Raw genomic sequence first — 22,276 nt, 5'->3', positions numbered from 1 at the left:
GGCAGAAGACCTAAATAGACATTTCTCCAAAGAAGATATACAGACTGCCAACAAACACATGAAAGGATGCTCAACATCACTAATCATTAGAGAAATGCAAATCAAAACTACAATGAGATATCATCTCACACCGGTCAGAATGGCCATCATCAAAAAATCTACAAACAATAAATGCTGGAGAGGGTGTGGAGAAAAGGGAACACTCTTGCACTGCTGGTGGGAATGTAAATTGATACAGCCACTATGGAGAACAGTATGGAGGTTCCTTAAAAATCTAAAAATAGAACTACCATAGGACCCAGCAATCCCACTACTGGGCATATACCCTGAGAAAACCATAATTCAAAAAGAGTCATGTACCAAAATGTTCATTGCACCTCTGTTTACAATAGCCAGGACATGGAAGCAACCTAACTGTCCATCATCGGATGAATGGATAAAGAAGATGTGGCACATATATACAATGGAATACTACTCAGCCATAAAAAGAAACAAAATTGAGTTATTTGTAGTGAGGTAGATGGACCTAGAGTCTGTCATATAGAGTGAAGTAAGTCAGAAACAGAAAAACAAATACTGTATGCTAACACATATATATGGAATCTAAGAAAAAAAAAGTCATGAAGAACCTCGGGGTAAGACGGGAATGGAGACGCAGACCTACTAGAGAATGGACTTGAGGATGTGGGGAGGGGGAAGGGTAGGCTGTGACAAAGTGAGAGCGTGGCATGGACATATATACACTACCAAACGTAGAACAGATAGCTAGTGGGAAGCAGCCGCATAGCACAGGGAGATCAGCTCGGTGCTTTGTGACCACCTAGAGGGGTGGGATAGGGAGGGTGGGAGGGAGGGAGATGCAAGAGGGAAGAGATATGGGAACATGTGTATATGTATAACTGATTCAGTTTGTTATAAAGCAGAAACTAACACACCATTGTAAAGCAATTATACTCCAATAAAGGTGTTAAAAAAATAATAAGAAAAACATATACCACAGAAATAAAAGGACTAATATCCCTAATAGATAAATACTTCTTAGAATTCAGGGACAAAGAAAGGAGCAAAAACCTGGTAGAAAAATGGGGGCGGGGGGAGAAGCCTGAACAGACAATCCAGAAAAAACACAAAAATGTTTCTTAAACTTAGGGAAAATTGTTCAAACTCACTCGTAATTAGAGAAATGCAAACAATATAGATACCATTTATCACCTATTAGATTAGGAAAAATTAAACAATATGACAACATTCTATTGGTGAAACTGCGGGAAAAACAGGTACTCACATACAATGCTGGTGGAAATTCAAACTTTTTGGACAACCTCTCTGGAAGGGAATTTGGCAGCATCTAACAAAACTACATATGCACTCACGCTTTGCCCTAGCAATCCCACCAAACCTTCACCTCCAATAATACAGAAAGGTTATGCATTGCAGTATTGTTTATGAGATATTGAAAACAACCAAGGTGCCTATACACAGATGGAAGTATTTATCCATTAGTGATTTTAACCCTTTTTCTGTGGTTATGTACATGCAGTGATGGAATAAACTATAGGACATCCACATAATGTAGTACTATGCAGCTGTTAAAAAAATGAGGAAGATTTTTATGAGCTAATAAGGAGTGATTTCCAGGACGTACTCTTAAGTGACAAAGGTAAAGCCCAAAAGAGTGTCTATAGTATGCTACCCTTCATGTTACAGAGAAGGGTATATATGAAGATATGCAGGTATCCACTTATTTAATAGTCAATTCTGCTATAGCACAACATAGCCATCCTTATAAATCTCTACATTATGCAGAACTGCACAATAAAAACCAAAGGGTTTATAGAGAAAACAGAGCACAACACTCAAAAAGCTTCTGTGACACACACGCGCACACACACACACACACACACACACACACACACACAGATAGGAACCTAATAAACAGTAGCACAATTTTACACATGTGAAATGGTTAAGAAATACATAATACATGTGTCACTTTCCCTAAAAAAGGCCCTGAAGTTTGCTTGCGGAGTGGGCATCAGGAGGCGGGGTAGATGCAGGGGTACCTGAAATCAGAAGGCAGGCTGTAATAGCAGATGTGGACAGGGGTGGCTGCTAAGACACGGGGTGAATCGAGGGGGCACAGAGGTGTTTGAGGTGTGTGTATTTTGTGTGTTTTTACACAGCTCAGGTCAGCTGGGTGCAGTTTCTGCATTCACCTCGAGTTTCTCATATGTGAAATTGTGCCTTAACACACGCAAAATTCACACTAAGCTCAACTTGTGCTCTAAGATATCAATCACGTTGGAACAAATTCACTTTTTCAAAACAAGAGTTACAGCAGAACTGACTGTATAGGAGAGATAAACCAGAAGCTAATGAGATTGGTTTACCAACAGGGCATAGGTGGGAATGGGGTAGAAAGAATGGGGGATGGCAAGGAGGTAGCAGGGTCAAGGCAGCGTGACACTTCTCTGAGTATATTTTTGGGGAGCTCTAACCCTTAGAACCTAGGGTAATGTTTCACATACCCCCCCCCCCCGTAAATAAATAATTAACATCAGCCAGAATGTAAGGAGAATCCAAAGTGGAAAACACGCAGTAACAAATAAACCTAACTATATTACAAGTGAATATCCTAACCACGCTGAAGGAGATGGGGAAGGAAATAGCTAACCTAAGTAACTTTGGAAAGAAGTATTTTTATTTTGTTGTTTTCTTTTAACCACAAATATTTATTGATGGATTGATGAATATAATTTTAAACAGAGCAATAAGACACAGCCATGGATTAAAACAGTGTGCTATACTGCCAAAAGAGGGCAAAGGCATAAACTCGGGAACTTTAAATATTCAAGTCAAAGAGCCTCTGAGGTACTGAATAGAAAATTATCAGACAATCTTCCCTTTTACACAGTTCCTGTGTTACATCACTTGATCCTAAAGTCAGAATGGTACGTCATACAGAATTTCTCATTCATTTATACTTGAGCCATCTCGCCTGGCCACTCCTCTCTCCCCCATTCTTTTCCCTTCCCTTTGCAGTGGTGTTCTTTGGCCATTCCCTTTCTAAAGAATTGCTTCTTCTTAAGCAAGAAAGCAAGCAAGCACGTAGTGAGTCAGAGAATGTCCACCACAGGCAGATACATGCGTGAATGGACTTAGGTGTTAGGATGGCAACAGCCTAATTCAGTGAGGTCTAAACTAAGCTGACTGGCAAAGAAGCTGCCCTGGCTCCTGGCTCGCTGAAAGGTCTACAATTGTACCTCAGGTTGTGCCACCATTGCCAGACCCCGTGTTTCTAAGAGATTAGCAGTGGAGGTAGGAAGCCAATGTAACCAGGCAGCTAATGTGACAATACAGTCAATGCTTTGAACCTCTACTGGGAGCTGACTATGGCTTCTGACATAATCATTGGCCAAGTGCAAAAACCTTCAGGATACTGAGGACGATCTTGAAATCTCTTGGACAGGATGAGTTAGGCATCTCCATAACTCTAATCTTTCTACTTGGAAACGTGAAGTGAAAAACATCCCAGGGCATGCAACACTGAGGTATAAGCCACGCTACAGAGGTGGTAACACAGGAAGCTTTTAGGGTGCCCAGCCTCCTTGTTCAAAGAGCCATGAGGAAGTCCCCAGGCAAATTGTCAGGGCGGCTCTTCTGGTGGCGACAGTGCCCCAAAGCTGACCGGACCAGCAGGCATATGGCTATTTACTGAAGAACCAACCCTGTACTAACAAGAGTAGCCACAGAGTAGCCACCCTACGTGTGCAGAATCAGAGGCCAGAGGTCGAGTGACCTGGGCAAGCCACCTAGAAGGGATGGCTCGACACATTTTAAGAAGAACATTTCCATCCAGTAGCCCTTTGATGACAGAGCAGAGTACAAGGGACCAACAGATGGTCACATTCTTCTGAAGAGAGATGCTCCTGGGGAGAGAACATCCCAGAGGCTCATTTGTGAGCAAAGGGAAATGAAAACTGCCAGACCACAGAACCACCTTGTCAAGTTAGACATATATTTAAGGGGGTGCCTGGTAGAAGAGAGCGGATTTTGAGGTGGAACAAAGAGCACGCAAACTGAAAGGTCTAGTGAATGGGGGGTTGGGGGACAGAGAAACAGGACGCAGAGGACAACTGGGAAAGGCTGAAGGAGCATGCTGAGGCCCAGCGGGAGGGGAAGCAGCATGGCCAGTCGGCATCCGTGAAGGAGCTTGCTCGGCTGCTTCTTGGCCTGAGTCCCTCTCTCGCTTTCTCAGTCTGGATGGATGTGTGGCATTCAGCAGCATAACTGGGGAACTGGTGAATGGGTGAATGGGCAGTGAAGAGAAATAGACTGGGTGTGCCATTCTGTAATGCCCCGTGTACTGGGAAAAGCCAGTATCCATCTTGATCTCCTCAAGCTCCTCCCTCCACAGTAACGTGGAAGTCTGAGATCCCATCCCCGTGCGGGAGCTTCCCGGGGAGCAGCCGCGGCTAAAGCAACCATGTAGATGAAAGACAAAAGGAACTGTACACAAATATTGTACTTTAGTTAGTAAATTTGTTCTTTACAAGAGAAGGAGTTAGAAATTCTGAAACTACTTTTTGTGTGTACTAGGATTGAACAAATAAATAAACATGTTATGGATAATGACAGCTTGTCACCGTTGGAGAAAGGAGTTAGAAAGAAGGAAAGAAAGGCATCAAGGATGAATACTGTGGTGTTGGATTAGAGTCCAAAGTATCAGTATAAATTCATACATATATTCTCACACACACACACACACACATACATGGATATGCAGGTGGGGAGGCACAAGATAAATATGTGCACATGTGCATGTATGAGTATACAGACGTATTTCCTCGCTCTGTCACCTGAGAGTGCCTTAGAAGCAATGACACTCTGGTAACACTGAGCACATCTAGTGCCCAGATCTTGTTTCTAAATACCACTCTCTGATAAGAGAAACCAGGACTCCTTTCCAGGGCTGGCCAGGGAAAACAGAAGATAAGCCTGGAATATCTTGAGAGGCCAGAAAGCAAAATAAATAAAATAAATAATAAATAAATTAAATAAATTAAATAAATAATAATAGTGGCATGTCAGAAAGGCACAGGAGCCAACTTGAAGGTGCTCCCGATGGCCAAATCTGGGACAATACAATAATGATAGTAATAGATGATAACACACAGTATAAAAGAACTGTCTATGAGTCTATACTGTCTATAAGTAATTGGGATAAGTAAATGAATACATGGGGGTGGGGTACCTCTTCCTTACAGAAGAATTCTAACTAATAAATGTAGAAATACTGATGGAAATTTTTTTAAATCACTGTTAGCCAAATATGACAGCAAAACTTTTTACAGACAGTAATCATCACAGGATGCTAAAATAGTTGGGTGAAATTATGTTGAGAAACAGGATATTTGCATACTTTCAAAATTTCGCCCCACAAGATACTTGTTGATTACAAACAGAAAATAGTAACTTCAGCTGCAAAAGCCTGGCAGACACGATCTTAACCAAGTGATCAAAGTTAACATCCGCAGTAAAAGGGCACGCCTGTACATGAGCCCCCTGACATCATGCACTGAGGTAACACTTCTGTGGGATTCTCGCTAAAAATGAGTAACCTCAATCTAATCATAAGACAACATCAGACAACTCCAACTTGAAGGCCATTCTAGAAAATAATTGGCTAGTACTCTCCAAAAGTATCAAGGTCACGTAAGGCAAAGATTGAGGGACTATCACAAACTGAAGGAGACTAAGGAGATTTGACAACTAAATGCAATGTGAGACCCTGGACTGGATCCTGGACCAGAGAAAGGACATTAGTGGGAAAACCGACAAAATCCAAATAAGGTTAATAGATTAGTTAATAGTATTTATGAATGTTAAGTTCCTGGTTTCAATGAATGTACTATGGTTATGTAAGATGTTAACATTAGGAAAACCTAGATAAGGAGTATGTGGAAACTCTACTATTTTTTTTACAACTTCTCTGTTAAGTATAAAATGATTTCAAAATACAAAGTTAAAAATACATGTAAACTCTTAGCCATGGATATTTCACAATTGGGACTTACACTCCAATGCCTATGATACATATATGGCTTCAGGATAAGGCAGGTTCAACCAGGAAATGCTTAGTTCAGAATTTCTTTACTTTAAATAGCAAAATTTAGAAGACCACAGAAAATCTAATCTCAAATGGTTAGAAGTTGCCATGGTATATGACACTTTGGCCCTTAACGTACCATCATGGCATAGATTCCCATTTCAGAGTGTGGAGTCAGTTTATCATAGCAGTTCACCCTGATCCCCTGCTGAACGGAATGTCCAGCTTATCTGTTCTCATCAGTCAGGGCCCTTGGTCCACGCCCAGATCTGCGAATACGTGGAATATTCACGTGCTCTTGCCCTGCGTAAGCCTAAGGCAGGCATTCCCAAGAGATTATAGCACTCTTTCCCACACAGTCCCCACCGCCCCTACTGATCAGAGTCAGCACTTGAGCTGAACCATCTATTGCTGTGTTCGGCCTGCACTCAGGTCTATGGGGACTCTTGAGGTCTAAGTCCCTGCTTAGATTCTGCTGTCCAGATAGACAGGCATGGAAGTCACCCTTCCTCAAATATGGGAAGAGACTCCAGCAGTCTCACCAGTGTCCTTCTCCAAGCTTCATCAGTGATCCAGGGTAGACTGTCTAATGGTCCCTGTGGTATTAGATAAAGATGCTTGACATGAGATGGAGCCTGATGACAAAAGTTGACCAGGTTCCAGAGAAACACTGAGGCCTAAATCCTTATCATCAGGAGTGACAGTTAACTTATTCCGATCGTGTTCACAGTAATATTCTTTGTCAGACTTGATAAAATGAACGAGGAAAGAATATCAGAGATTCTTTGTCATTTCATAGCGTGACAGTAGTCTTCTAACTTACCACACTGTGGCATCCAGGGATATTAAAATAAAAATCTGTCAAATCATACTTTTCTTATTAAGGGGATGCATTTGCAGGACAGGGGACATTCCAACAGCCTTATTCAGAAGTAAATGGAGGTCATCACTCAAATTCGGACCCAGACCCCTTTGGTCATAGTCCAGAGCTATAAACAGTGACGATGTTTACTCTTCCATTTTCTATCGAGAAGAAAAAAATAGGACTTACCAGAAGGCAGCTTCTGAGAAAAACTAAACTAGCTTACAGAAGAATCAGAAGGCTGAGAGTGGAGTTCCGAGCCAGGAGAGATTAAAGACTAGTGCCGGCAGGAGAGGGTATTTCAGTAGTATTTACCTGCCCTAGGATAAAGACCTTCTCACTGCCTCACCCTCTCTCCCATCCCCAGCTCCCTCTTCTCTTATCCAGTCTCTCCCCTCCTTCCCTTTCTCCATGGGTGCACATTAGAGATTTTCAATATTCTAGTGGTTTATAAGAGTTAGGACTAAGAAACGCTACCAAGCCTTTCCTTTGCTATAAAAGAATTATACAGGGCTTCCCTGGTGGCGCAGTGGTTGAGAGTCCGCCTGCCGATGCAGAGGACATGGGTTCGTGCCCCGGTCCAGGAAGATCCCACATGCCGCGGAGCGGCTGGGCCCGTGAGCCATGGCCTGCACGTCCGGAGCCTGTGCTCCGCAACGGGAGAGGCCACAACAGTGAGAGGCCCGCGTACCGCAAAAAAAAAAAAAAAAAAAAATAATAATAATAATTATACATACCACAGAGTCCCAGACAAGTCTCGTTTTGCTTTTACAAAATATCTTCATAGTTTTGCAAGCTCTCTCAGAAGCATTCTGTTGTTTTATGACCTTTCTCAGAATGGTACTGGCCATCCAAATTAAGTCTCTCTTGCTTCAGCTTAGGTATTTCCCTTTATCTCATCTAGTTTGCTCCTTTAAACCAGTTCAGAAAAATGCTAACTTTGGTATGAGAACCTTTGACATACAAATTCTTCCCTAATACTAAACCTTCTATTTCTCCATTCTGCCTAAAGAAATAATTTCAAATCCTTAGCCCAACTACTCTCCAGCCTCTGTGCAATCTGGTCCTAACTTACCTTTCCAGATGGATTTCCCACAAGTTCTCTGTACACACCCTAGATCTCAGCCAAACCAAACTCCATGTGCTTCTCTAGAAAAATATCCTGCACTCTCAAAACAGTATTGCCACTTGGAATGCCCTTTCCCCTATTATAGCTTCTTATTTATTTCTTCATTTTGAGAAAAAAAAATTAACCCAACACCTACTATTAATAAGTACTGGAAGGATACAAAAATGAATGAGACATAATCTCTGCCATCCAGAGTACATGACTACTAGAGGAAATTATGTGGTATTGAGTATCAGGTGTTAAGACCTAACTGGTGTGGGGTGTTAGAATGGGGTCAATGTTAGGATTAAACTTCATGGAAAAGGTAGCATTTGCGAAGACCCTGAAGGATGGGGTCGAATTCTGAAAAAGATTGCAGGCCGAGGAAACCATGAGAGCAAGCACACAGAGGCGGGAGAAAATGGAGCGTATATACAGAAATTCAGATACTTTGGTTGGGCTGCAGTGCTTCAATAGACCAGATCTTGAAGGATCTTGAATGTCAGACTAAAATGTTTGAATTTATTCCATACGCAGAGGAAATTATTGAAGGGTTCTGAGCACACAAATAACATGATCAGAAAGAGCAATGCTTTATGAAGGTACGAGGCTGTGTGTGTACAGGATTAATTTCCTCCATTTCTAGTATGGTATTTCTTCATGGTATACTAGGGAGAGAAAAGCCTGACTTGAGTTTCAAATATAGGATTGCAGGAGTGGGGATGCCTATCACACCCTCCATTTAACTCACCCGTCTGGTCTTTGCAGCAGGTAGACAGATCCGGGAAACTGGCCATAAGTAGTTTGTGACTCTGTAGCTGCTATTCCAATATGGTATTTTTCTTAGAGTAAATCAGCACAGCACCTAGCATGTGGAACACAGCTACTGACCCTAGCAAATACTTTTTCCCTCTATGCCCATTTTCAAGGGTCATCAGAAGCAATTTGCTTTTGGCACTATGTCAGCTCTCCTGCTCTCTGCCATAAACTGCAGAGATCATTATCATCTTGACACCCCACGGAACATCACACTTGTTCATGTTTTCCTCCCTTGACTGAGGAACTGGAAGTAGCAAGCACCTCAGATGCCTCAGACACAAGCAAGCCAGGGGCAAAAGCCTGGTACTTCATCAGTCAAGGTCCAGTCAGGAAAACAGAAACCACACCAGTTATTTTAAAAGAGAGAATTCAATACAGTGAAGGCATTATAAGACTGACATGGCAAATGGGAAACTGAGGTGGCACAGATATAGTGACTGCAGAAAGCAGCTGACACTCCGAGGGCAGAACCTAAGAAGGAGCAGCTGGTGCGGAAATGTTTGCAGAGTCCCAGCAGTAACAGTGCAGAGTATGGAAGAATAGATTTGCAGCTGACAGACAACAGCTTAATAGCCAGCACAATAGCTAAGGAAAGAATTACCCAATGAGTCTGGTTCGTATTAAATATTGTGAGAAATAAAGAAAATTCCCTATTGCAGACTTTAGCTTTGGAATTCTTTCTTTCTTTTTAAAACATTAGCCTGACTGTGGAACAGCCAATAAAATTACTTGTTTGTACACATCATTACAGAACATTCTCAGGTTGACATTCTCTTGCATGCCTGAGACATTTCATTGTTCAGAGTATAAGCAGACAATGGAATACTACTCGCAATAAAAAGGAACGAATTACTGATACACACAAAAAAGGATGGATCTCAAAGGCATTATGCTGAGTGAAAGAAGCCAGTCTCAAAAGGTATGATTCCATTTATATGACACTTTCAAAAAGACAAAACCATAGTGATGGAGGACAGACTAGGGGTTGCCACAGGTAGGAGGAGGGGGAGACTGTGACCAGAAAGGGATAGCACGAGGGACTCTGCTGGGATAATGGAAATGTTCTGAATCCTGACTGTGGTAGGGTTACAGGAGTCTATGCATGTGATAACATTCATAGAGCTGTACTCAAAAAGGAGTCAATTAAAAAAATGAAAAAAACAGGGGGAAGGTAAAGAAGGAGCATGCATGGCTTGTGTGCGAGGAAGTATCGCCTTTTTGTTTTTGTTTTTTAAATCTGCTGTGGTAAGGTCAAGTATGACTCCACGGAGCTTTTGCCACATCTGGCCTGAGTTACAAGGGGAAAGTGTCCCTTGGCGTGAGACCGGATGTTCAATAGCTCTTCGGTTACCGCACACCTCGGAGACCCCAGCTGAGGGCAAGGCACAGAGGGTGAGGGAGGAACCTCCCTACGCCTCTGGGCTGTTCTGGGACTCACACTGCCAGCTCCTATGATCTAGGGGAGGGTATTTGTGCTGTTTGCAGCAGTTCAAAGCCTCCTTCTTCCCTGCACTTCAAAGCCTGGCCTGCTTTTCCCCCACTCATGGCTTTTATTTGGTGCTAGCGACCTTTGAGGATTGACGCTGAGTGGACCTTGGCAGTGACCCCACTAATTGGCAAAGCTGGCCACAGGGGATGAATAAGATACTCACTGGCAGCAACATCACAGTGACTGCGGTCCAGTGAGCCTTGTTTTGTGTTCTTGGCAGTCCAGAGCAGTTCCCATGAATAAACAACTGAGCGGCGGTGGGAAGTGTGCTTCCTCCCAGCCTGCCTGTAGTCCTCTTTTCCATTCGCATGGAGACTACTTTCCACACAGGCTTCAAAATGCAATTTTGCTGTGCTCTGCACATTTAAATTACTTCGTTAATAGAATGCCGTTAAACAAAGGGCTGCTGAACTTTGAAATACATACAATCATTTTGCATTCCATCACCCTAAGAATTTTTGTTCAATTCCAGCTGAGATCAAAAGGAGGGAGATTCTCTGCAGTTCCAGTCTTTCAGAAAGCCTCTCTTAGGGTGAAAACTGCACCACTGCCATTGCCACCGCTGTTCAAGCTCTGCTCAGTAGGGGCAGATCTCTCTCTCATACACAAAATGTCTATCAATCTATCAACAGAATGGGATTCAAAAGTGAATGAGCACGGTACTCTTTTGTGTGTGGCTTCTTCCGTTCCACATGATTTTTTTGAGGTCAATGTTATACGTATCAATGGCAGGTTCTTGTTTATTACTGTGTAGTATTCCATGGTATGAATACAGTAGTCCACAACTTGTTTATCCTTTCTGCTGTTGGTGGATATTTCTAGTTAGGGCTTTCTTTTTGCGGGGGGGGGGGGGAGGCTTTTATGAATAAACTTGCTGTAAATATTTTTGTGAAAGGCTTTTTGTGGACATACTCATATTTCTTACTTCCGTATACCTAAGAGGGAATTTAAAGGTAGACATATGTTCTATTGATACAAATAATAAATGCTGGAGAGAATGTGGAGAAAAGGGAACCCTCCTACACTGTTGGTGGGAATGTAAATTGATGCAGCCACTATGGAGAACAGTATGGAGGTTCCTCAGAAAACTAAAAATAGAGCTACCATATGATCCAGCAATCCTACTCCTGGGCATATATCTGAAGAAAACTCTAATTCAAAAAGATACTTGCACCCCAATGTTTATAGCAGCACTATTCACAATAGCCAAGACATGGAAACAACCTAAGTGTCCATCAACAGATGAATGGATAAAGAAGATGTGGCACATATATACAATGGAATATTACTCAGCCATAGAAAGAAACAAAACTGAGTTATCTGTAGTGAGGTGGATGGACCAAGAGTCTGTCATACAGAGTGAAGTAAGTCAGAAAGAGAAAAACAAATACCGTATGCTAACACATATATGTAGAATCTAACAAAAAAAATGGTTCTCGTGAACCTAGGGACAGGGCAGGAATAAAGATGCAGACGTAGAGAATGGGCTTGCAGACACGGGGAGGGGGAAGGGTAAGCTGGGACGAAGTGAGAGAGTGGCATGGACATATGTACACTACCAAATGTAAAACAGATAGCTAGTGGGAAGCAGCCGCATAGCACAGGGAGATCAGCTCAGTGCTTTGTGACCACCCAGAGGGGTGGGATACGGAGGGTGGGAAGGGGGGAGATGCAAGAGGGAGGGGATATGGAGGTATATGTATACGTATAGCTGATTCACTGTGTTATACAGCAGAAACTAACACAACACTGTAAAGCAATTATACTCCAATAAAGATGTTTTAATAAATAAATAAATAAAAGAAATAAAGGGATGACTTGGAAAAGCAGACATGACAATGATAAGGCCATTTTTCCCAGTCCTGAATATTTGTGTATTTTAGCACTTTAAATAGATATTAGTGTATACAGTGGTTAAAAGAAGAACTCAGTAGGCACCTGTTCTCAAATATCTTCCTCTTAGCCTACAACCACTGTCCAGAATTCTGCTTGAGATTTATTCCTTTGGGCTTATCACCAGGAGTTCTCAGCACGTTGATGTGAGCTCATCTGCAGGCTTCTTTCCAGCCTCGCAACTGGCTGGGAGAGTGGCGTGAAGGGTTTGGGCACGTGGGGTGCTGCATTCAGGCCCTCTGGGGAAGTGTGAAGGCCTTGCTTTGCCTGGGAAAGAGTGGTGACAAAGGAGGAACCAGGAAAGGGACAGGGAAAGCCTAGGATGGGCCCTAAACTTTGACTTCCCTCATCGTTTTGTTTTCCCCATGGTTGTACACTTTGGTGAAGGTTGGAGTTGAGAAGAAAGGAAAGGGAGAAGCACAGTAGGAGTTTAACGTGATGTTATTGAACATGTTTGGAAGATAGGAGCCCAGTGTGAGCCAGTAGGAGACTCTGGGACATTCTCAAGGGAATAACAGTGCTATGTAATTGTAGCAGCAAGAGCGATATGTGAAGAAGGTATTGCCAGACTCTTTTAAGCCTTCCAGAAAGATCAAAGCACTTCATATTTATGTACAACACATACACACACTCCAGTGAAGAAAAATCTGAGGCAGCCAAGTTCCCCTCTATCTCACAGACAGGCCATAATACGTGCAGAAATGCAAAGACTCGGTCTAAGGACAACAAGCCCCAGGGTAGAATGAGAATAAGATCTCAGCTCACCTACTAGGAACCCAGCGTGGCTTGCAGTGGACATCTTCGCTCTAAGGTTTTACTCCTGTATTCCAGTGTGCCACTGCATCCGTTCTCTAGTAAACAATTCTCATGTTTAAGACAGCATGATAGTAATAAATCAGCTCGGAAAGTCTACTGCTATAAATGCCATGTGGTATCGGTTAGATCACAAACCAAAGCCAATTTTTCAAAACACTTCCTGCTGGAATTACCACAACATTTTAACAGATGTCTTTTGGAAAGTTCTGAAGCAAAACAAGCCCCCATCAGAGTATGAAATAAAACCGAAAAGAAAGTAAACTGTGGACGGATTATTTTTTTTCTTTCGGCAGTAAGAGAAAGACTGGAGAAAGTCTTGAGATCTTTGGAGAAATACTTGTTCATAGCCACAAAAGTGGAGAAATTAACTTTTCTCTCACACACACACCACAAGGAGAAACTGGGGTTTGGAAAATATTCCTTCATCATTCACCAAAGAAATTTCTTTGACAGCTTTGAGTATAATGTCTGTTATTTCTTGTTCCGAACACTGGTTATAACTCCAGCTTTTGTTGAAGGAGTTCCATAGGAAGCTAGGGTAACAATTTGAGGCTATAACTAATGGGGCCAGCAGGGACAGAAATGCAGTGAAAGCATCAAAGAAGCATCTTTTGTCAGGGACAAGATGACTGGTGGTGGCTGATTCTAAAATGGTGCAGTACGGAGTCTGAGGCCTCTCAAAATCAGTGGGAGGGCCAGAGTGGAAGCCTGGAAAAGGAAGGAGATATTTCTTTTTGCACCTTTCTTCAATGTTTTGTTATGAAAAGTTTCATGAAAAGTACAGAAAAGTCAAAAGAACCATACAGTGAACACGCATATAACTCATGAAGGTGATATTAGTTTTCATCTGACAATTTGTTTATACTGGGGCTGATTCTGACCCTCATCAAAGAAGTGCTTTCGAATGAATGAATGAGTGGTCTAACAATCTTGCCACACACTTATTCTGGGGAAGCCAATGTTGCTCACTGCTACTCGTGCATGGAGTAATAATTCCAAAAGCAGATTTGCCCATGGGTCTGCTTCTGTCATCTGCTGTTTTGGATGCTTCTTGTTCATGCTGATTTGTCTCCTCCTTGCCTTGTTATCTTTGACTTTGTGCTGGATGTTATACTGAAAAACTGTATGTAGAAATAATTTGACAGCTTCTTTATAGAAGATTTTTGTTTGCTTATGCCAGGCACACGGGGGTGTTAGCAGTACAACAAATATTTACTGAGTATTACTGAGGCAGTAGGAATACAGTTATGAACAAGAAATGGTTCCTGCCCTTACAAGTCTTAGTCTGAAATAAGCAACAGGATTAATTTAAATAGAGCCTTTAAAGAATAATTTAGTTCACACAAGTTTGATCAGCATGTAGCTTTTCCTAACCTTATCCATCTACGTTAAGGAATAGCATGCTGGGCCATGCAGAGGTACCCCAAGGTAGCAGTTCTCTTGCAGTTTTATTTCTTAGATAATTTAAGAAAAAACTGTATGAACTGACTATTGTATTTGCCATATAAAAACCTAATCAGAAATAATCAGAATGATTTTATTTCCTTTGACCAAATACCCAGGAAAGAGGATGCTTTAAAACACTTCGCTAGGGACTTCCCTTGTGGTGCAGTGGTTAAGAATCCGCCTGCCAATGCAGGGGACACCGGTTCGAGCCCTGGTCCCGGAAGATCCCACATGCCGCAGAGCAACTAAGCCCATGCGCCACAACTACTGAAGCCCACACACCTAGAGCCCGTGCTCCGCAACAAGAGAAGCCACCGCAATGAGAAGCCCGCACACTGCAACGAAGAGTAGCCCCCGCTTGCCACAACTAGAGAAAGCCTGCGCGCAGCAACGAAGACCCAATGCAGCCAAAAATAAATAAATAAATGAACAAATAAATAAAAATAAATGTATATTAAAAAAACACTACACTAAGGCAGTTACTAATTCATGGCAAGAATAAAACCATAGCTCACGTGAATATTATAAACTTAAATACTCTACACAGACAGACCATCTGCAGGGGCTTGAGTGCTTGTGTCTAGGTGGTGGAACCAAAGAACACAATCCTTCCACACACGAGCTCAAGAGTACCTAGTTTCAGCCCTCACAAGCTGGAGGTTGGAGCTACTATCAAAAGAGTGGATTGTACACCTGAAAACTAACACAATATTGTAAATACTTCCATTTAAAAATTAAATTTTAAAGAAGAGTGGAGACGCTGATTAGCTGAGAAGGAATCTTCTGTGGAGTGTAACCCACGCAGACCTTGATTTAATGATGGTGACCAAAACTGAATGGTCTGAGCTCTCTCTCTGGACTTGCCGTCCTTAGTCATTTCCAGGTGTTACCTCATGTTTGTTTAATGGGATGGGGGCGTTTCTCAAACAGATGAGAAATAAAAACCATGCCTCATCCCTCACTCCTGGAAAAAATACTCAACAGGAAAGCTGACTAAGGAGATTTAAGACAAACTACCAAAATTACTATATTAACATCACTAATATATTTTCTGCCTTGCAGTTTCCTCCTGTGTAATTTTTTGAAATCCTTTCATGAGACACCTTTTGTTTCTTGGAAACAGGTTCGATTTCCATGTAGGCTTTGCATTCAGGTTCCTTTTCCTACTTCCATGAGTTCTCTATTTTGCACACTATAGCGTCTTACTCGAGACCTGCACATCACTACCTATGACTGATTCTTATGACAGAGCCAAGTTAGTCTCTGGCCACATATACCACATCTGTCAAAATGATCGCTTTCAACGTGGGAGCCACAGACCCTATGAAATTATCTTCTTAAATACGATCTAGATCAAAGTTAACTGGGCCTGAGGAGATGGCATTTGCTTTGCTTAAAAGTTAATGAGCAACCCTGTCAGTTAAAATTTAGAAACGTAGAACAGAATTAGACCTTGAGTGTTCCTCCCCCGCCATAGGCTTAAGAAGAACTAGAACTGCATACACCAATGCTAAGCCTCTGATGGAACCGAGCATTCCTTGTGGTTTCCTCTATTTGTTTTCACCTATTTGCACTAAGATGGTAAGTACCCTTGAAGTCCGTGGTGTCTGCTTCCTCCTGAGATCTTGAGCATGACCCTTACTTTATTTGGGTTTCCCATCACTGTTAAGACACACAGAGCTGGTATCATTCAAGTGCACAAATAATTTGTTGAGTTCTTGCAATGAGGAGGCATTTTGCTGACATCATGGAAGACTGAAAGGAAAATTAAATATGGCCCCTGACCTCTAGGAATTCATAATCTAATAGATGAAAAGACACATCCAGGGATAATTCATGTTACAGTAAAGCAATGCTATATGGAAAGTGCTGTACTAGAGGGCTAACTGAATCCAAAGCTGACATGGTTTAGAGTTTAAAAGAGTTTCACTGTCCTTCTCAAGTAGATCCTGCAAAGGGGATTCTGGTTACTAGATTAGTCTCCTAACAGGATTGGCTACATGATTTGTGGGGCCCAGTGCAAAATGAAAATGCAGGACCCATTACTCAACAACGAAGCATTTCAAGACGGTGACAGCATCTAACCAAGCACGGAGCCCTTCTGAGCGTGGCGCCCCATGTGGCTACACAGGCCACATGCCCATGAAACCGGCCCTGTCTTCAAGTACAGACTATGAATATGAGGAAGGGGCACAGTTGGAGCAGTCCAGAGGAGGAAATAATACACAAGAAAGTTTCTTCCGAAGAGTTCAGAGGAAAATAAACTCACTCTAAGAAGATAATTTGGTCTTTCCCAAATTAGCAAATGGCACTGGGATCTAAAAGATATAAAGTTACAATTTACAAAGACAATTTCACAGATATTTTACAGCTACATGGTAAGGATAATAGTAATAGGAACAGTAGCTGACACTAACCCACAGAGCTTCTTAAGTGCCCAGATTCTTCTAAGCCTATTATTTATATTTACTCATTTAATCCTCAAAATGGCCCTGGAAGGTAGATACTGTTCTTTTCCTATCTTAAGGACAAGAAAACTGACCTTAGAGCCCCTGGTCACACAGCAAATAAGTGGTAGAAGCAGGATTCAAACTCAGTCTAGCTCCAGAATCTGTGCTCTTAACCATAACCACTACTTATGCTACTTCTCATAAAACCAAGACGCATTCTGAAGGAAGGAAGGGAGTGACCCCAATATATTCATTCATTAATATCATAGATTTGACTTAACCAGATACTGTGTGTTGTGTGCATGTTTTTAATTTTTTCTTTTTTTGCATTTCATGTTCATAGTTTAACAGCACCCGTTCGCCCTCCCCCACTGAATGTTGCCACATGACCCCATGGAGTAGAAAGGTACTGGTTCTGAGAACGTTCCGTCACAGCCTATCCCATTCTCTCTATACACTTTCACTTTCTTCTCTCTTTCTTTATGGCAAACTGTGTTGTTTCTAACTAACTAACAGGTATTCTTTTAAATCAATTTAAAGAGCGGTATTTTCCTAACTTGAATTAAATAAAATATAAAGTAGACAGTAATATCATTGGCTTTTACATCCCCCCCTCCTCCAAGCTGCAATTAAGGCTTTGTTCAAGGCGTCACCTAACACCATCCCTGGACTCTGCAGTTTGGAGAAAAGAAATTTCAACTTGCCCTATATTTGTTAGAACTGTAAAGGTTCAGCTTCTCAAAGCAAAAGAGAACAGTACAAAAGGATTCGCCGTCAGCCAATTGTCCCTGTCACCATTAAATAAAAAGTGCTTTTGGCTGCCGGCCAGAGCCTGCAGTCAGGTCACTATTCTTTCTTTGTTTCCCAGTCCATTGTTATTCAAGGAAGGAATCGCTGACAAAATGTGGACTGTGGTGTGTGTCGGGGGGCAGGGGGTTCTCTCCAGCTCCTGCTCTCTCCCCCTCTCTGTCTCTCGGCACACACCAAACCTTTTTGTTTCCTTTTTGGAAGTTACCTAGGAAACAAAGTCTTTTGTGCTCCAACTTTATTTGAGCTATTTGCTTTGCTGGGAATCTGCACAAAAGCTGAAGAGAGAAAGAAGGTTGCAATGTTGTACTAAAAATGTTCATGGCGAACACCTTTTTCTCAAGGGGGGTAATCATATCCTGTTGGGTGTGCTGGGGGGCTTTGCAGGTACTTCTGACAAGGTAAGCAAATGCTGGGGGTTAGTTTAAAACAAGTGGCTCTGGAATCTTCTCTTTAAGGGGACTTTGACAATACGTGAAATCCTGAGTCAACAGGGCACGATGCCTCCAAATGTAAGAATGAGAATTTTTTTTAATGATCCTGATTTTAGGACAATATTATTAAAACCTAACTGGAATAAGAGGGAAAAATGCTTATTTTACACTAACAGCCACCTCCCAACAAATTGTGGGAAGAAATAAAACTAGGTTCAGCAGCAAAAACTAAGTCTTTTAATAATCTGGTTTAGAAACCCAGCCCTGAAATCAAACTTGGGATGGAGCCTTTTTAATAATCTGGGCTAGGAGCCCAACCCTGAAATCAAAGTTAGACAGTATTAAAATCGATCAAAGGTTTGGATGGAGAATTTGCAAATATCACATAGAAGTCAAGGTCTTTAAATACACAGCTGGAAGAAAAGCTTCGCACTGCGAAGCTGAAAGAAAATAAACTAGGACTATTTTACTCTTCGGAATTTGAAAATGAAACCCACTTGAATCTTTTCCCCCAGTAACAGTATTTGTATTTTCCACTATCGTCGGTGGGAGGAGATTCTTCACTTTTGCTTTTCCACATGCACAGTGTTGACAAAATTGCATTTTAAAACGTCATTCACAAATGCCATCATCCTGCAGTAAAATTAACTCCGTGTATTTGAATCTGGCCTCTCAGATTAGGTCGGTTTGTCCTTCTGGTTATGTGTTCTGGAATGTCTCCTGACTCCAGGCTTTCTGGCCAGTTTTCCAAACCTTTTCATAGGCATCTAAATCATCTTCTCCCTTTGATCCTAGTCACCTAGAGCTTTCAAGAGTTTGAGTAGGAATTTATGGTGAGACAGCTATCCAGAAAGTGAATCTACCTCTCAGCGGATTAGAGACTCACATCTTTCTTCAGTTTGAAGTTTGGGGATTTCTGGCTACCTTGTCTCTCCGCTTAATTCCCTTTGACCCGAAAAGCATGTTTAGCCTATTTTTTTTCTTTTGTGTTGCTTGACTACTGAAATCGTAACTTTCAGTTAGTTGTACTTACTAACTACGTCTAGGAATTCTTCCTTTGACCTGAAAGCTTATTTCTGACCTCATTTTTCTTAACTCTGAAATATATATGTGCTTACGTATAAACCCTGATGGCTGAGTCTGAATCTGAATGTACTTCGTTTGCAGTCCCATCCCCCGGAGGACGAAGATACAGATGTCATGCTAGGGCAGAGGCCGAAAAACCCAGTACACAATATCCCTTCCACACTGGACAAGCAGACCAACTGGAGCAAAGCACTACCTCTCCCGACGCCGGAGGAGAAGATGAAACAAGATGCCCAAGTGATTTCTTCTTGCATTATTCCCATCAATGTCACTGGTATCGTTCTGTTTTTTTCTTAGGGGCAGTGGGGTCAGAATATTCCATGTATTAAATATGGTCAAAATCTGTGCTGCTTGGTGTACCAGTTAAGAATACGTTTTGTAAACACATGATACCCTTTTCATCAGAATACGACCCAGAAGATGTTCAATATGCTTTTATCAGGTTTTGAACATCAATTTGCATATGTTCCGCTGGGCTGCTTGTTATGTAAATGATGGACAGTTTCTTTTTGGAAAAAAAAAAAAGTCACCAAATAGCTCTCTGGCCATAGCTGACTGAAATAATGGAGAAAACGGCAGTGATTAATCACATGATAATGATGCGTGGCACTGCAAGAGAGAAAACAGCAAGCCCCAGGTTTCCAAAACCGCAACTAGTGATCCTGTAGACCAACTATAAAATCTGTTTTCATGCTTCCTGGATGGAGGTAGGCTTGTTTCAGAGATCGTCTACACTTCTGCATTGATTTGGGGGGGGTTTGACCTAAAAAATACATGGATTCATAGGTGAAGGCTGAATTCTACTCTAAACGCAGCAAGCCTGGCTTCCATTCACCCTCTGCTTTCCTCCTCCTGTGTATTGAGAGTTTGGCTATTAGTCTAGGTCGAAGGCAAGCCTGTGTGGACTTTTCTTGAAAAGTCTACTGGCAGCAATTGTAAAATCCAGAATTGGTGATCTTAGAATGTGGTAACCTTAGTTGTAAGTAAAATAATGCTATAAAATATTCTAACTTTCAAAGATAGGAATTAAATGATGTACCCATTGGGCTTTCTTTAAGCATCTCTAATAGTTAAATTCTAACTTATTCTTATATTGAAAATCTCAGAATGGCCACTTTATGACTGATTTCCATCCTGGTGCCTTGTAACTAAAGATTGTATGTTGCTCGAGATGCATTTTGGACATGGCTATTATTAACGTCACTCAAATTTGTCTCATATAAAGTGGGGAGCAAATGGTGACCAGGTATCAGGGTAAATATTATTTTCTTCCTGACAAAAGGAGTTCTAGGTGATCGGCTGGTTGTGAGCTGGGACTTAATTTTCCTGATGACCTATTCAACTTGTAGGATAAAGTATTCTAAAGATGTGCACTTTATCTGATCTCCGTAATCTAACTGAGATGGCTTAGGGGAGTTCAGCTGTCAGAATGAATCATTTTGGCTCCGCTTAAACTAACTTTCAGTTCTGGGAACATCTGATTATTAGCAGCACCTGCTTTCTTCATGGCACTGTAAGTAAAGTCTTGTTTTCAAATTTAGTCCTTCGAGTATGGGTCTTGTAATTCAGGAAAAGGGAAGCTCTCTCCTGCTTTATTTCAGGAACTCTCAGACTAAAGCCTAGATTATATGTTGATTTCAAGAGCTTTAATGAGAAAGTTGTTAACTATGTCCATATGACACAAAATACCTGTGCCTGTAACATAATTATTATGATCAAAAGGAAGGATTTTAATCTTTGGTTAGAACTAAAAAAGGAAAATTTCATTAGGAGGAATTCTGATGGTACTGAAAGTATTCAACATATGACATCTCATACAGATTTTTCAACATGAGTTCTACAAACTGTTGTCACTGTAAAGCTAAGCAGAACTCAAACTGCTTTACTGTATAGCTGAACCAAAGTTTAACATGCCGTCCTGCCCCATGTTTAACAGTCAGGATACACGAGGAAGCAACCAGATCCCAAAGCACTTTTGGCTTATGGCTTTCTGAAGCAGTGCTCACTATGAAAAGTTCCTGGTACATGCCTGTGCCAGGCAGGAGTTCAAGTTCCTCACCTCCTCCTTCATCATTCTAGTTTTGATAGGACTGCATGTAGTGTGTCAATAATGTAATTATGGAAAGAGAAACTAACAAGCATCATGGTTTCCCCCGTGTATTTACAAAAGAAAACAGACACGTGTAAAGACTGGGAATTCCAGCTTTACTTACAATTGGTACAGAAGATAGATCCACTTAAGTGAAGAACTGAGGACTGCCTTTTATTTTTATTTTATATTGATAAGACACTGCTGCTAAACCAAAATGTGTCCAATTTAGTCAGCAGAGGAAAGTAGACAGTTACATGATGATTTTAAAAATACATCTCTAGGCTGTTGTTTCCAGAGAGAGAGAGAGGAGAGAGGAGAGAGGAGGGGGGAGGGAGGGAGGGAGGGGGGGAGGGAGAGAGGGAGAGAGAGACAGAGGGAGAGCGAGGGGGAGAGAGGGGGAGAGAGGGAGAGAGAGGGAGGGAAGGAGGGAGGGAGAGAGGGTGGGAGAGAGGGAGAGACAGAGAGGGAGAGACAGAGAGGGAGAGACAGAGAGGGAGAGAGAGGGAGAGACAGAGAGGGAGAGAGAGGGAGAGAGAGGGAGAGACAGAGAGGGAGAGAGAGGGGGAGAGAGAGGGGGAGAGAGAGAGGGAGAGAGAGAGGGAGAGAGAGGGAGAGAGACAGAGAGGGAGAGGGGGAGAGGGGGAGGGAGGGAGAGAGAGAGAGTGTGTGAGTGTGAGAGAGAGAGAGAGAGAGAGAGAGAGAGAGAGAGAGAGAGAGAGAGAGAGAGAGAGTGTGTGTGTGTGTGTGTGTGTGTGTGTGTGTGTGTGTGTGTAGGGCTTGGGCAGAGTGCAGAGTAGGTAGAGGGGAAAAAAACCCTCACAATGACACTTTTAATGCAGAAATGGGTCAGGATATGTTAGCTGAA

At 42.0% G+C, this 22,276-nt stretch overlaps 1 protein-coding gene and 1 long non-coding RNA gene across 5 annotated transcripts in view; one reads left to right on the top strand and one right to left on the bottom strand.

Moving 5' to 3' along the window:
- LOC132418592 (uncharacterized) overlaps positions 1-22,276 on the bottom strand; it is a 97,923-nt gene that overhangs the window by 62,740 nt on the left and 12,907 nt on the right. The gene's annotated exons all lie outside the window — the stretch shown is intronic.
- The window catches only part of NHS (NHS actin remodeling regulator), a 349,654-nt gene that overhangs the window by 315,721 nt on the left and 11,657 nt on the right, over positions 1-22,276 (top strand). Inside the window, exon 4 of the mRNA XM_060002524.1 lies at positions 19,401-19,593. Within this exon, the coding sequence (XP_059858507.1) occupies positions 19,401-19,593 (193 nt within the window). The remainder of the gene's footprint in view (positions 1-19,400; positions 19,594-22,276) is intronic.

Source organism: Delphinus delphis, chromosome X (assembly GCF_949987515.2).
Source record: "Delphinus delphis chromosome X, mDelDel1.2, whole genome shotgun sequence".
In the NCBI taxonomy this organism is placed as follows: Eukaryota; Metazoa; Chordata; class Mammalia; order Artiodactyla; family Delphinidae; genus Delphinus; species Delphinus delphis.
This window is presented reverse-complemented; position numbering and strand designations above follow the sequence as displayed.